The following is a 14,843-nucleotide window of genomic DNA, read 5'->3' as shown; positions in this document are numbered from 1 at the left end:
GTATGCCCTGATGCCTGTGGTACTCTTCCACGTATTTGTTCCTCTCATCCTCGTCGCGAGCTTCCGGAGGATAACCGGAGGCTTCCTGTTTGCCTTTGAGAAAAGTGTTAATATAACCGGCGAAAATATCGCTACTGCGGCTATCAAAGTGCCAGACCTCTGTGATTTTAGCCACTCTGTAACCTAATTCTAAGGCTTTGTTAAACTCGACGGTGACCCAGACCCCGGTGAGAGCTCTGGCCTCGTCGTCGTGAAGGCACGGACCGCTTTGTTGATTAGTCTCGGCGCAGGTGCAACAGAGGGAGAATATTAATTTACCTCCGGGGGTTTTGTACGGTAGAACGGGGAAATAGAGCCCGCGCGGCGGGTAAACGGTGGCTCTGATCAGCCCGAAATAACTGCGAGGGTCTGCAAAATTCTCTCTGATGATTTGGGGTGATGCAGAGGGTAAGCGCGCTTGGCGTTGACGTAAGGGTACAGGGATGTGACGTCTACGTAATACACATTTTCTCCTGGCGAGGCGCTGTAACGCAGCCTCAAGGCCGAAGTGCGGCCTCCGTAAAGTCCCGAGCGAGGAGACAGAGGTTCCGGGGCTTCGTAGCTCCGCATAAAATTTTTAACCTCCTCGTTCGATTTTTTCATCTTGTTCCATTCGTGCTCCCACAGAGTGACCGTGCGGACTCTGTAAACGTTTCTCAGCTCCCGGAGCCTCGCCTCGGCAGAGGCGTGCAGGTCCCCGTAAGGAGCGCGGGTCAAAGGGCAGATTTCCTCAGGCCTGTAGCATTTTGGACAGCCGTGATAAAAGCATCCCAGAAATTCCCACACCCGCTTTTCCCCGTTAATCAGCGCGTATCCGTCGACAAAGTACGGGCCTATTTTTTTTCTCCCCACCGGTTGTGAGAGCGTGTTGAACGGGAATTTTCTGAGAGCGAGCTACCCACTCCAGCCACTGAATGGACGCGTGCGAATAGGCTTTGAACCTGCGCCCGTAGTTGTCGGGCGAGGGAATGGCCAGACTGTTTTCGGGTAGGAAATTGGTGTGAAACACTTTCATGCAGGCTGAAGCTATAGTGACGCAGCTGAAAGGGTCTACTTTAGTTTCGCCTATAAACCCGTCTCTGAACTTTACGCACGCCTCCCTCAGGATATTAACGTCGTTTCGGCAGTAATACAGGGACTCTTTTTCAAAGTTAAACACTCCCTGGGAGGCCTCGCAGTGCCAACGCAAAAACTCAGCCCTTTCGGAGAGTGACATGCGCTCCACCCCGTAAATCTGAAGGAGGAGGGTACGGACCCAAGTACCAAGTATTTTAATCGGTCCCGCGAGCTGAATTTGTGAGGAAAAAATCCCTTGGATTTGTCCTCGAAGCCTAAAGCTTTGGGCATAGCGCTGAGACGCATGGTGAGAAAAGAAAGCGAGTCTATGAATTTGAGAAGGAAATCGGATTCTGTGAAACATATAATTTTACTGCCTTGCATGATGAGAAGGAAATCGGATTCTGTGAAACATATAATTTTACTGCCTTGCATGATGAGAGAGGGCGTCATCCCCTCCCCCACCAGGTGACTTAGAATTAAATAGCTGTCAAACCCTTTCGCGTTGTGCGCAACGAACGTGGTCTCTCTATATCTTTTCCTTCTGTATCTTTGGAGAAACTTTTCAACACAGTCTACACCGTAAGCGTGCCACTCTTCTCCTTCTAGAGATTTTGTGCACACTAAGTAAGGGACGTGCGCCCCCTCCCTGTCTGGGAAGGTTTCAAAGTCATAAAAGATTATGGAAGCGTTATCAGAGTTTTCATGTTTCAAAGGTTGGATGTAACACAGGTGTTGATCGTTGTCGGGAGGAAGCTCCGCACGACAGATTTTACATCTGGCGGCTGTGCACCTGTGCTTTTCGCGACGGGAGAGGAGCTTGCAGTCCGGACATTTATACAATTGTTGACAAACGCTGAGGCCTGAACCGGAGTGAATTCTAGGTTGTTTGTGCTTTAAATAACACGCGCGTGTGCGACATGATCTGTTACAATCCGTACAGATTACAGAGTCCAGAAAGTGAGAGGGGCATGCGGGGTCAAAACAGAGGTTGCAGCGGTTTTGACAAAAGTGTTCCTTTCTTTTATAATACCCGCGGTGACACTCCTCGCAAATGTACTGGATTCCTAAAAATGTTTTTAGATTTTTTATCCCGTAATAGTGATGCTGGAATAAGAATAAGTACAGCGGGTGAGGCGTGTTCGGGTAGTCTGTTTCGATTAATGAAAGAGTTCTGTCCTCGGGCGGGCGGTAAAACACGACGATTTTACGATTTAGTATTTGTTCGAATTTACCTATGTCGGTGAGAGTTACCTGAGTGCGATCGCTCAACCCCGCTAAACGCTGCAGCTCTCTGCCGCGTTCCAGGGCCTGTTTATCTGTGAAATGAGGTTGAGTGAGGTGAATCAGGTTGATGGCAAAACACAGATTATCGTTTTTGTTTTTTACCACGTACAGACAGCGACGCTTTTTGACTAGAATTTCATCATCTAACATTTTGCGAATCTTTTTACGCGGGTCATTACTGCCACCGCCTCTAGGATTTCTAATTACTTGCACGACAATTTCTAGGGGAGAGCCTGCGACGATCGCTCCGTTTGATTGTATCAGCCTGGCTAGCAGGTCCTCAAAAACCGGTACAATGTTTTCAACGCTTTCGTCGACGTTAAAAACAGAGTGATTTCGCGCGTGCTCGCTGATGATCTCCAGTTGAACCCGGTCGTTACGACTAACTTCCGGTCTGACCCTATCCGCTAGATCTACAAAATTATCCCTGACGTCGAGGTAAAATTGAGCGAGGTCGCTCGCTTCATCCGGAGAGGGAATGTTAAATACTCGCCTTATTTCGAAATTATTAAATTGTTCGCGGCGAGTCACCGCATCGTTCTGTACCCGAGATCCTCCTCCTTGTTGATGCTCCGCAGGCCGGTCCTCCTCCCTGGGCTGCTGATGATGCTGCTCCACCTGCACCTGCTGCACCTGCTCCTCCCCCTGCTGCTGGTCGTAGAGCTGAAGAGCATTTTCTATCGGCTGCAGAGGGTCAAAGTTCAGTAGACCGGCAAGCCGTTCGTTTTCAATGTTTTGAAGGAGGACCTGCAATGCGTTTTCTAAAGGTTGTAGTGGATCGTTCGGTGGTGGGGCTATATTGTTTTCTATCGGTGGGGCTAAATGTTCATCGTTTCTGTTTAATTCTGCCACGGCTTCCAACAAAGCCTCAGGAATGCTGCGTTCTTCCGACATGATTTTCTTTATTTCTTAATTCACAGACTTTTACATGCGTATGCTTTTACTTTACAGGTCCTTGTGTCTGTATATCGATGCATATGTGCGAACTGTTATGGCGTACATGAAAGCGAGGTCTTCAAGGATTCTCTTCTTATGAAGCAGCCGTCGAGCTGTAAGAAAAGACGGACAGAATGTATTTTTAAACCTTACATTTTTTTTATTTTTTTATTTTATTTTTTATTTTTTTATAGAGCGGAGAAGTTTAATAGGATCGATTCATCCCCCGTCAATTACCTCTCAGTCTCCTGAGAGGAGGAGCTCTCAGTCTCCTGAGAGGAGGAGCTCTGGACGGTTCCTCCTCCGCCTGATTTTCTTCCGCCTGATTTTCTGTATCGGTCTCTGTCGGGGAAATAAAACAGAAGAGATTTAAGAAAACAATCTCCTCCTTCCTATTTTTTGAGAATGAAAAAACTTTTTATTTACCTCGCTCCTCCGCCTGATTGTCTTCCGCCCGATTGTCTGTAGCGGGGGATTGGTTAGGTATATCCGCAATCTCGGCTGTCGAGAAATAAAACAGAAGAGATTTAAGAAAACAATCTCCTCCTTCCTATTTTTTGAGAATGAAAAAACTTTTTATTTACCTCGCTCCTCCGCGCGATTGTCTGTAGCGGGGGTTTGTATAGGTATAGCCGCAGTCTCGGCTGTCGAGAAATAAAACAAAAAGAGAAAGATTTAATAAATAAATAAATAAATAAAAACTTTCTAGCACGCTTTATACCACTCCAAGTCGGGAGGGGCGGTATAGCACACTCGGATTACTCCGTCACATCCTGTTATTTATCGAAATGACGGATATTGCATCATATTGTTTACCTTTTGGTTTAAAAGGTATTTTCCTGCAGTTCTCCGGGTATGCGTTGACGAAAATAACGTCGTCTTCTTCTTTTCGCTGCGGCGGCGGCGGGGTCTGTATATTCTCGATTACCTCTGTCGAGAAATAAAGCAAAACTTTTTAAAAATCTGCTCCGGGTCGGGAGGGGCGGTATAGCACACTCGGATTACTCCGTCACATCCTGTTATTCAACAAAATGGCGGATAATGCATCATATTGTTTACCTTTGGTTTTAAAACTTTTTTCTCCGCGGTTCTCCCGGTATGCGGAGACGAAAATAGCGCCGTCTTCTCGTTCTTCTTTTCGACGCGGCGGCAGCGGAGGTTCTGTGGGGATTATGGCGTCTAATTCGCCGCGGAAAACGGCCGGATTTTTGCTGCTACTCTCTGCACTATCAATAGCCTCTGTAAGTATCAGAGTTTGGTTAAATCAAGTCTATCTAAACTTATTTAAAAAATGGTATATACTTATTTAATCGTACCGTAGTCCACTTGCGTGAAATCATTGATGTAGAAATCTAAAAGAAAGTAATCAAATTATTGACATCTCTGTTGATATATAATTTAAAGTCGTAAAGAAAAAAAACTTACCGGGGTGAGGTACGAACAGTTCTGGCGAGATGGCCCTGGCGCTCTGATCGGCGGCGTTGTTTGAACGGAATGCTGACATAATATTCACGGATTCTTCCTCGCGATTGGTAGAACTGAGCAGATATCGACTCCCCTCCCGTTTCTTCTCTCATTTTATCCTAGTCTAGCGAAGCATCTGTTTTTCGCATCTTTCTCTTGACAATACCGATAGTTAGAGAGGGTTGTTTTTTTTTTTTGTTTTTTTTTGATTGCCTTCTTGCGAACGCCGTCTGTTTTCCACATTCTGCAACGGTAAAATATGACTTTGAGACGGGTGTTTGTTTTACCAAATGGGCAACAGTTGTCTGACCTTGTTCTTGCTGTTGACAAAACTCGCCTCATGGTTGACTCTTTCCCACAGAGGGGGGTGCTTTAATAAACTTATTCGAGAATGAGCTTTTTTCCGCTAAGGCTTATTTTATTGGGAGATGTACGAAATTATTTACCGGGTTACAAGCAATGATAATATCGGCTGTTGACTCCTCAGCGGATCAACATTTTCTATCTATTGAGAAAACCCATTGTAAAAGTAATGAAGGAAAAAACTCTTCCGCCGTCTCACTCCTCCTTGACCCGCGGTGTGTGTGTGTGTGTGTGTGTGTGTGTGTGTGTGAAACAAGTTCGCCTGTCGCTGCAATTATGGTTTGTTTTTCAGTCTCTCAAAAGGAAAAGTAGTATTCACTAAGGGATATTTATTCGTTTTTTACACATAGGCAGCCTGTAGGTTACAAGCGGATAGAAAGTTCTTCTTTTCATCACAAGCTATGGTGTATCTTAAAGGTTTTTTACAGCGTCTGTATTATAGGAAAATAAAATACTATTGAAATCTCTACAGGAAGTCACTCTTTATTTCCATTACAAACGCCGGTGCAGCTTAAGAAAGTAAAATTACACCCGCTATTGTAAAAAAACAGAGAAAATTGTCATAATATTGAAACAGAATTCAGACTATGAGTTTGCGAAAAACTAGCTGCCGCTCTGTCTCTCTATACAGCACAGAATCAGCTGCTGCATCACCGCTGTGCTTAGGGAACATGACGCATCAGGTCTGAAAATGACTAGACACTTCCGGAGTATTTCCGGTAGGGTCATAAGGTCCGGATCGAGGCCTTCCATAGTAAATATGCTGTATTTGAATATGTCATATTCAAAGCCTTCTTCTTTGGGAGAGCAGATCTCATCGGACACAGGAACGCTGCTGGGCTGCAGAAGGAAATCCATCTTGCGTCTGTGCCTTAGAAATTGTGACGGACTCCACCTCTCTGCTTTTTTATTCTCCTCCCCCGCTGCACTCCCTCCCTCTAAAAACTTTTTTTTCCCAACAACAGATGGCGCTCTTCCGGAGGTTTCCCCCCTCCCTTCTCAGGATGCAATTCGACACGCTTAGCAACAGATGGCGCGCTTCCGGGGTTCACCCCCCCTTCTCCGGATGCAATTCGTCACGCTCATTACACACTTCCGGGGGGGAGGGGGGAGGTCAAAAGGTCGTGATTAGGGCCATCAATCACTTCGGATTAAATTTTGTCATAAGCTGTATGGGAGTATCTCTCTCACCAGGCATAGCGGAATTAGCTTGGTTTGTCCCCAGTATACACTTTTTTGCTTTTGCTTTCTCAGGGACTCAGGTCAGATTGACTACTTTTCTTTTAAAATATTTATCTATTGCTATTTTTGTCTCACTCACAGCAAGACTATTATCTAACTTCTTCGTCTTCTTCTGTTTTACTGGCAGTTGGCAACCCATTTAATTAGAGCAGTTATTTGCACTGCCCTCTAGTGGAAGAGAATGTAATTGTTCTGCCCGTTACTCACACCGGTCATTTAGATTATTAATCCGGTGGAACCAGAAAATCTTCCACGGCACACCTATGTGCCGCAGCACAGTGGTTGGGAAAAACTGATCTAAACAACAGCCACCTCATCAATACTGCATACTGCATACATACTCTGACTTCACACTAAAAACACATGAAGCCTTAAACAACCCTCTTAAATACGCAAGAACCAGAAGTTGTATTCTTTCCTTTTCACTTCTGCTTCTGTTTGTCGCCCTCCAGAAAGATAAAGGACACACAGAAGCTCCGCACATCTGACAGCGTGTGTCGAGTCTGTTTGTTTTAAAGATTACATCACTGTCAGTGCTGGGAAATGACTCGGTCAGACCCACAGAGACGACTGTGTGTGTGTGACACAGTTACAAATCTGGCTTTGTTCTGTGGGTAAATGATGTCACTCTGGCTGTATGTCATTTATTAGCTACTAATGAGTCTTGATTTCTCAGCAGAACCATAAACAGCAAATCCTGCTATTGACATTATTTTAGAGTATCTTAGCATCAGGCTGAAAAGCTCTATTTTTGTTCATCTGTTCATCCCAGCATCACAGTGACGTGATGCACCACTGGAGGTCAGCAAAGGCAAGATTTTCAAAGTCACAAAGTGACACTCTGACTATACAACGACTGCAAAAATGTCTGAGAAATACGTGAGGAAAGTCATAAAGAAAGATAAATAATACAAATATTGTCGGTTGTTAGTGTTGCCATTAGTCTTTTGTCCACAGTTTGTTGAGATTTGGCGTATTTGTCAGGAGCCGTGCTGACAAACAGCAAAGACAATAAAGAAGCACGGAGAGATCAAAGCGCCAAACAAAAACAGCTGAGATGTTTCTGTGCAGTCAGAGCTGCAAAGGAAAAACAGATGCGGCTCCTTCTGTTGTTGTTGATGGTGTGTGCGTTCTGACGCCTCCGTCAGTTCATGTTTGTGTCGGGTCTGAGCTACAGCCTGCAGAAAAGCTCAGCAGCCTGAATCAGTCAGTGAGCAGCAGCTTTTAGTGAATCAAATCAAAACAGTGCAGAGAAACACAGAAAACAAAAAACTTTGACTCTTTTCTATTTATTCTACAATGAATCGCCTTAAACTTTTATCTCCCAACCCCTCAGTTGTTGTTGATTCATTTCATGTTGCAGATGAAGGTAAAAAAAAAGTCAATAAAGAGTAAAATCATTAGCACGGAGACATTGTACCGGACCTTGAAACTTTCAAGTCAATACTTCAGCATAAATTAAAATAAAATTAATATAAAGAAAATCTTTTGTCAAACAATAGCTAAATTTTATTTTGTCATCATCACATATCGCTGATCTCTTAAGGTGGCTGCTTTATAGTTCTAACTGCAGCACTGAAGCAGTAAACAGACGACCACCACTGAACAGGTTTACTGGCTCTCATTCCCTGGTTGTCGGCTCCATCTAGTGGTCATTTGTCTTTATTACAGCAAGAGACAGAGCCAATCACACTGCTGATTCTGACAGCGTTTTAGTAAAATGGTTTTGTTGGGAAAGAAAGAAATGTATAAAATGCTGCTTAACCATACCTGACGTCAGATACGATTGCAGATGGTATCTAACAGTATAATATAATCAGCAATTACAACAATAATAAAAAAAGTCCATACGAGTTTTTCCTTTTTACCTTATTTTTCTCCCTGATTTGTTCTACAGTCACATGTCCATAAATGCTAATGGTCATGGAAACTACTTAGATGACAGGATTAAAGTATCTGGCAAGTTCCATCTAAATGAATAATACAGACATGCACTCATCAGTACTTCCAAAGCTAGTCAATAACATGCTGTATCTGATTTATTTCATTCAGAGATGTAGATCTGTTTTTTAAGAAGAGTGATAGAAATCTTGAATTTGGACACTTGGCAAATAAACTGCTATCTGTGTGTTTAAGTTATTATTAAGGCTTAAAAATTGCCTGCAGATGGTTGTGTCTAATTTCTTTTGAACCCCTAAACTTTGAGTACTGTTTATAAAAGTTTTAAACAGTTTATTTTGTGACGTAGTATTTCAATTAATACTGATGTGCAAAACTCACAAAAAACCTGTTAATTGGTAAGCTTCAGTGGAAATAGTTAGAACCAGGCTATGGTTGACCTTCCTAAGGCTTTATATGCATATGTTATCAGAGATTTTTTCGGTATTTTGAGAATGAGCTCCTGCATTGTATCCCAATACTGAGCATTAGGCTGGAGTTGGTTGAACTTTGACTTAATTGCAGACATGGCGCTGGTGGGTGTCAGGCTCAGCGACAGAGCGGGAGATGGAAGTGGACAGATCGCCAGACTGCTGTTTGAAATTGTATTCATGCCTCTGGTGTTCTGTCTCCTTCTTCATCGTGTCCTCGCTGCTCTTTTCTCACTTTGTTTCTTTCTTTTATTCTCTCCTTCCTTTGCTCTCGCTCTCTGCCCCCCTCCCCTTATCATATTTATAATGCGTTTGCCTGCAGGGCATTTTTCTATAACCTGACCTTGCAACAGAGCGACTGTAGGACACGATTATAGTGATGCAACCACTGTGTGTGTGTGCGTGTGTGTGTGTGTGTGTTGGTATGCCAGCCTCTTAGCCATTCTTAGCATCATGCTGCAGGCGCTGTGTAACAGCTGCATGGAGAATGTCCTGGACTGCTCTGAGAGGCAGAGGCTGCTGCACAGTACAACATACACACCCAAGAATTCTTCATGTGCGCACATGTTTGATTGTTAGAGACAGATGCATCAGTGCTTTTAGTGATTCGGTCATCTTTAGGAAACTTTATAATGTCTGGCTTTGCAGACGAAAACTTTCATACAGGTCTTTACAATTTCTTTACATCGTCTTAGAAAAGCATGTTGAAATCTGTTAGTCTCACTTCTTTTCCCGGTCAAACACAGTACTTACATTTGGCACTAACTGTTTCAAATTACACAAATCACATGAATATTTAATGAACATTGCAACATTTCTATTGTGCAAATTACAGCCAAGTGATTTTAAAAACTGTACCTGCAATATGTGAGGCCTGAATCTGTCAGCAGGGTGTTATGTGTTTTTCTGAGTTGTGCAGACTGCTTCTGTGATCTGGTGACAGGTAGAAGGTGATAGAGTGACAAATTTTGCAGTTATCAGGACCTATGTTTGTTTTTACCGCCTGCTGCTTGTCTCACATTTCCTCTCACTTCTTCGGTGGTTTTGTGTTGTTGTTTCCGTCTCCTGCTGGCGCTAGTAGCAAGGCTCACTTTGTGTGGGGTCTTACATTTGCTGGGGACGTGCTTGTTGTCTCCTTTATTTTTCTTCTCATTGCTTACCTTCTATTAACTCCACAATGCAGACGTGTTTGAGTTATCTTCACTACAGTGTGCAGATAAGGACAGGGCACAATGTGGGAGGAGTCCGATATATTTCTTTGGGACATAATCTTCCTTCAGATACAATGAGGTAATGTTATCTGGTTTGTTTTCATGCACGGAAAGCACCCATGGCCGCTGATTCATTGTGTACACTGTGTTCTTAATTCATGTTGTTTCACCTACTGTATGGGAGAAAATGTACCTCAAAGCTTGATGAACTATTACCTCTCCCTATTTACTGTTTTTTTAATGTTGAGTTTGCTGATCATGTCCACATCCTAAATTGATCCTGAATCATAACAGCTCCCACTCTTCTGAGAAGACTTTCCACATGACTTCACCATTCCCAAATAATTATCTTCATATTTTTTGCTATGTTGGCTTTGTTGGCTGACCACTCCTGGCGCGGGTAACGTGCTAATGACTAAGCTTTACTCTACACAGTCTGTGTGACCTGGGATTGGTGGAGAACAGACTCATTAGAAAATAAAAACATGTTGGGAGTTATTTCCGCATTAAACTTTCACTCCTTCTTCAGGAGAAAATACATTTTCTTTGAAAGAACAGCACCCACTTGTTAAAACTGTGCGCACTGTTGTCCAGCTCTGGAACATGATCAGGTTTTGCTACAGCAAATGTGATCTGTGTGTCCCACAGAGTTTCATTTGAACACAGCCCAGAGGCAGCAGAGTCCAGCCTGCTGTCTCCCAGCTGTCGTGGTATTTCTGTCTGCTGATGTCACCGTCACAGGAAGGAATTTTGGAATCTCTTTTCAACATGCGTGGCTATTAAGGCAAAGGAGAAGAGGAACGAAGAAAGGAGGCAGTAGAGGAACTGAGCCGCTCATCTTTTCTAACAGCTCAAACTTAAATGTCATTAGTTCTAACCAAGACCTTTATATTTCCAGAATATCAGTTTAATGAGGGTACATTTAAGATCCCAGTCTTCAGAAATTTATCCTCATGCAAAAAACATAAACTTGAAACTTTCATATCCGAGCTTTTACCACAAGAAAATTACAGCGTGTTGGGTCAAATGACCTCAGCATCTTGGAGTACATTTACTTTTCTGAGACAAGGACCTCTTGACTTCTACCCCAGGAATCATATTTCACGTGGCTGAACTGTGACCCCTGCCTGTCAGTGGCCAGCTTTCATCACATAACATTGCACTTTCAGGTTGGAGTGTGCAGGTAGAAATAATCAGTGGGCCACATAGGTGGTTGGAAGCCTTGAGGTTGGAGCAATAAATTCCAAATGCTGGTTTTCATCCTAAATGATGAAAACATTTCCTCAAGAGGAGGTGGGCTTATACAGGATATTGAGTTATGTATTGCAGGCAGCGAGCTATCCAGGAAGAACAGAGCAAAAATACAGTTTATTTAATGTACCAATGTTTGCTTTTCACATTAAGATCTTAATTGCCTTCATGTTAAATTACCATTGCTGTATCTGGAGGAACCAGTGTGAATGGTAAGAGTTTTTACTAGCTACCTGACACAACACTGCTGTCAAGGCTTAAGTGTAAAGTGACTGAGATTTACTGAAGCATGAGAGTGAATATTAAATTACCAATGAAAGGAGTTCATGTCTGAAACAAATGTTATGCTAAGATGGAAACCACTCAGTTGTTATTTACAGTCCCAGGCCTGCGTGCTTAGAAAGTGCTAAGCTAAAAATGAAGGTTTAGTGTGGAGTGAGAGGAGACAGACGAGGATTTAGAGAGTATATAACCAAGAGGTGTGTGTTGGTATCCATGATCATATATGTGTTTGTATCTGTGTGTGTGTGTGTGAATGGGGTTAGGCCTAAAATAACCTCTGCAACTGTTGTCACCCCTTCTCTCCTCTCACCAACACTCCCACTCAAGAAGCAGGTCAGCACACAAACACACTCACACTACTGGAGTGTCATACGCTCACCATTTCACATATTGGTGCTGCAGTGTGTTTTAGTGCTCTGTGCAGTTATACTGTTTGATTACTCTTGGTGTTTTGGGTGTTCTGGGGGAATACCAAGGAATCAGAAAAAACGACCTGAAAAAAGCCTGTAAGGTAAGGCACGGTGTTAACTGCTTTAAATGTGAAGTCATTCTTGCCCGAATGATAGCCGTAAACCGAACGCAGTCTTGGCCTGTAATCCTAGTTTTATCTGATGAATTTTGTATTAAGTAAAACTCAAGTATGTCCTTATTGGAAAGCTTCCTGCAGTTGTAATTAACTTTAAATTCTGACATTACAAATAAGCAGCATTTGGAAAATATTTATTTCTGCAGTTTGACAGACACAGGCATGTGCTTATTGACAGATTAGTAAATTGCCAGAATTCCACTCGACAAAAACTGAAGCATTAAGTTCTTGGACTGTTTGTACAACAGAGCCGATCGTGCTGTTTGTCAGGTAATTACACTAAACTGGTCCATAAAGGCACCAACAGCTCAAATGTGATGGAGCGGTCCAGTTCAATGACTTGAGTTGATGGTGATGTCAGACATGGCAGATGCCTGGCAGCGGTCGGTCATTATACCTGTAACTTTAAGCCTGACAAGTATCCATATCAGTGAGTTAGAAATAAATGCGCCCACCATGCAGTGATTATGAAAGGACTGTTAAAAGAGGCTCGAACTGTTATACCAGGCTGTAAACCTACTTTTTAATGCTCTTATGGGAACTGACTCGTATTTGAAGCCAGCCTTAAGTGGCCAGCAGAGGAACCTTTAGTGCTGGCTTTCAGCCCTGTAGCTTGGCTCTTGTCTCTGCGATTAAACCAGAGGTGTCAAACTTAAGGCCCGGGGGCCAAAATTGATCTGCCAGAGATTCCAATCTGGCCCCTGTACATCTTCAGGACAGTGAAGAAGGAAATAAACTTTATTTAGATTTTATTTTCATAAGTAAACAACAATAAATAATAAATAGAAATAAATAAGTAATAGATAGATATAGATAGCTAAACAAATAAGTAACAGAAAGTTCCTTGTTCCTTGATTTGTACAGTCACAGTAAGAGAAGAAGGAATAAAGATATTCTGTCAATTTACAAAAATTTCCATGATAAAATGAAAGGACAGTAATTTAAAATGATAAAATTTAAAACAGATTTAATTCTTATGATTTAATCCCAAAGCAGCATTTTTTTTAAATCGTGTAGAAAAACTGATATATATTGTTGAAATTGCATTTCTTTTTCTTATATTAAAATATCCCAGTTAGTGCCAAATGTAAGTACTGTGTTTGACCGGGATTCAATGTGTGGTTAAATTTCCTTATACTGACAGAAAGAAGAAATTCCCTGGACGTGGCCCGCGATGTAAAACGAGTTTGACATCCCTGGATTTTAAGGTTTTAAGGCAACACTACTTTTTGCCACATCTCAGTATAATTGTTATATCTTTATCAGTGGTTTTGATAATAAAGTCAGTCAGTTTTTTTTTGCCCAAGTTCAAATCTGTGCTCATTGGAAAAAGAATCACAGTAATGTCACGTGTACATCTGCTATTGACTGATGTGCCATTTGGCTCATGTATAAACTTATTACTCAGATACTTAGTTCTGTTACATTTTGCTACTTTTTCTTTGCCTCCTTCACAAGACACTCGTGTGAAATGAAGCATTTTTTGCAGAGGACTTTGATTGATGCTCTTTGCCTCCAGCAGAGTTCAAGTTTTTTAAATGTCCAGCAGCAGAGACACCGCTGCAGAGTTCCAGCCTCAGACGAAAAAAAGGCAGAGTTTGGAGTCTTTTTGCAGAAGCTACCACTTTGAAAAAATTACTGTAACAAGTCTTTGTATCGCAGCAGCGGGTCCAGGCCTTCTTTGAAGCGGCTTAATTTGAATACTCCAGGGGGAGAAGGAGCACACGGTATTTGATCTCCAAGGTAAAACATGCTGCGCTGATGGGCTGAAGTGAAGGAGTTGAAGGTTATTAGATCGAATGGGTGCGGATGAGGCCGAGCTGTCGCATGCAGTTTGAACGCGGCCAAACTGAAGCCCTTGATGTCTGCGGTGATGAGGATGAGCAAGGATTAGAGCTGAAGCCCAAGTCGACTTGCTTCAGATTGATTTTAGGCAATTAGAAACCCTGCTGGATGTATGGACTCTGTGATTGACAGGTCATGTCTTGACTCTACGTGACTCGAGTGCATGAAAAACTGTGCAGTGTGTGCGTGTTGCTGTGATCGAATGATTGTCTATTATAGTGATGCAGGAGTTCTTTATAAATAAAGATGTTGAAGTAAATGTATACTTTAAACACACGCAGAAATCCAAAGTTAGCAGGCATACATTAATGTATTACTGTGAATCACACACACTCAAATGAAAGTTTATGTAGGCACTGGCAATGTGTAAACAAGCTGTTCAATGTTAATCACCTGTTAATCCAATGAACAGTGAATCTTTCATCCAGTTCTCTGTGTTGTTTTTACAGAGTTGTGAATCCTTCTGTTTCCTCTGTGTGGAACAATATGTCACATAACCTAGATCTAGCCTAGAGCTGGGAAATGTGGCTAACACATATAATTGGAATCAATTTTCTATTTCTGCAAATGGAAAAAGGACATTAAAATTTGATTGAAACGCCATTTTTTGTTTAAGACTTGCCGTGCAAAGCTGTCATATGCATAGTTAAAAAAATATGTCGTCCCGCACAGCTATAAACTGCCAGAAAAACAGAGCGTGGACATATGATTTCATAATTAGTTTCAGCGCAGAGCAGAAAAGCCTGCACACTAATTCAGCTGCTCCTGCTGTTTGTGCTCCTTCCTTATTTTTTAGATGACCATTTGGGAAAGTGAGTCAAAACTTTTACCACCAGGAGGCAGAGAAAGTTTTAGTATAGAACCCCCCTGGCAATAAGAAACAAGAAAACGCTGCAACACTGTATCTATATC

The 14,843-nt window shown here is 42.4% G+C and overlaps 2 protein-coding genes across 2 annotated transcripts in view; one reads left to right on the top strand and one right to left on the bottom strand.

Annotated features, from left to right (window-relative positions):
• akap6 (A kinase (PRKA) anchor protein 6) overlaps positions 1–14,843 on the top strand; it is a 213,787-nt gene that overhangs the window by 16,754 nt on the left and 182,190 nt on the right. The window lies entirely within an intron of this gene.
• LOC146611590 (uncharacterized) lies at positions 3,328–4,822 on the bottom strand. Its single transcript, XM_085342425.1, has 8 exons — positions 4,744–4,822; positions 4,635–4,670; positions 4,378–4,557; positions 4,135–4,248; positions 3,903–3,962; positions 3,745–3,819; positions 3,556–3,660; positions 3,328–3,431 (listed from the first exon to the last, which is right to left on the bottom strand). Exons 1-8 carry the CDS (start codon positions 4,820–4,822, stop codon positions 3,328–3,330), a joined length of 753 nt encoding a protein of 250 aa, XP_085198551.1.

The sequence above is a fragment of the Diplotaxodon limnothrissa genome, linkage group LG19, assembly GCF_057381915.1.
Source record: "Diplotaxodon limnothrissa isolate DT_005_m linkage group LG19, D_limnothrissa_male_GT1.1, whole genome shotgun sequence".
Classification (NCBI taxonomy): Eukaryota; Metazoa; Chordata; class Actinopteri; order Cichliformes; family Cichlidae; genus Diplotaxodon; species Diplotaxodon limnothrissa.
This window is presented reverse-complemented; position numbering and strand designations above follow the sequence as displayed.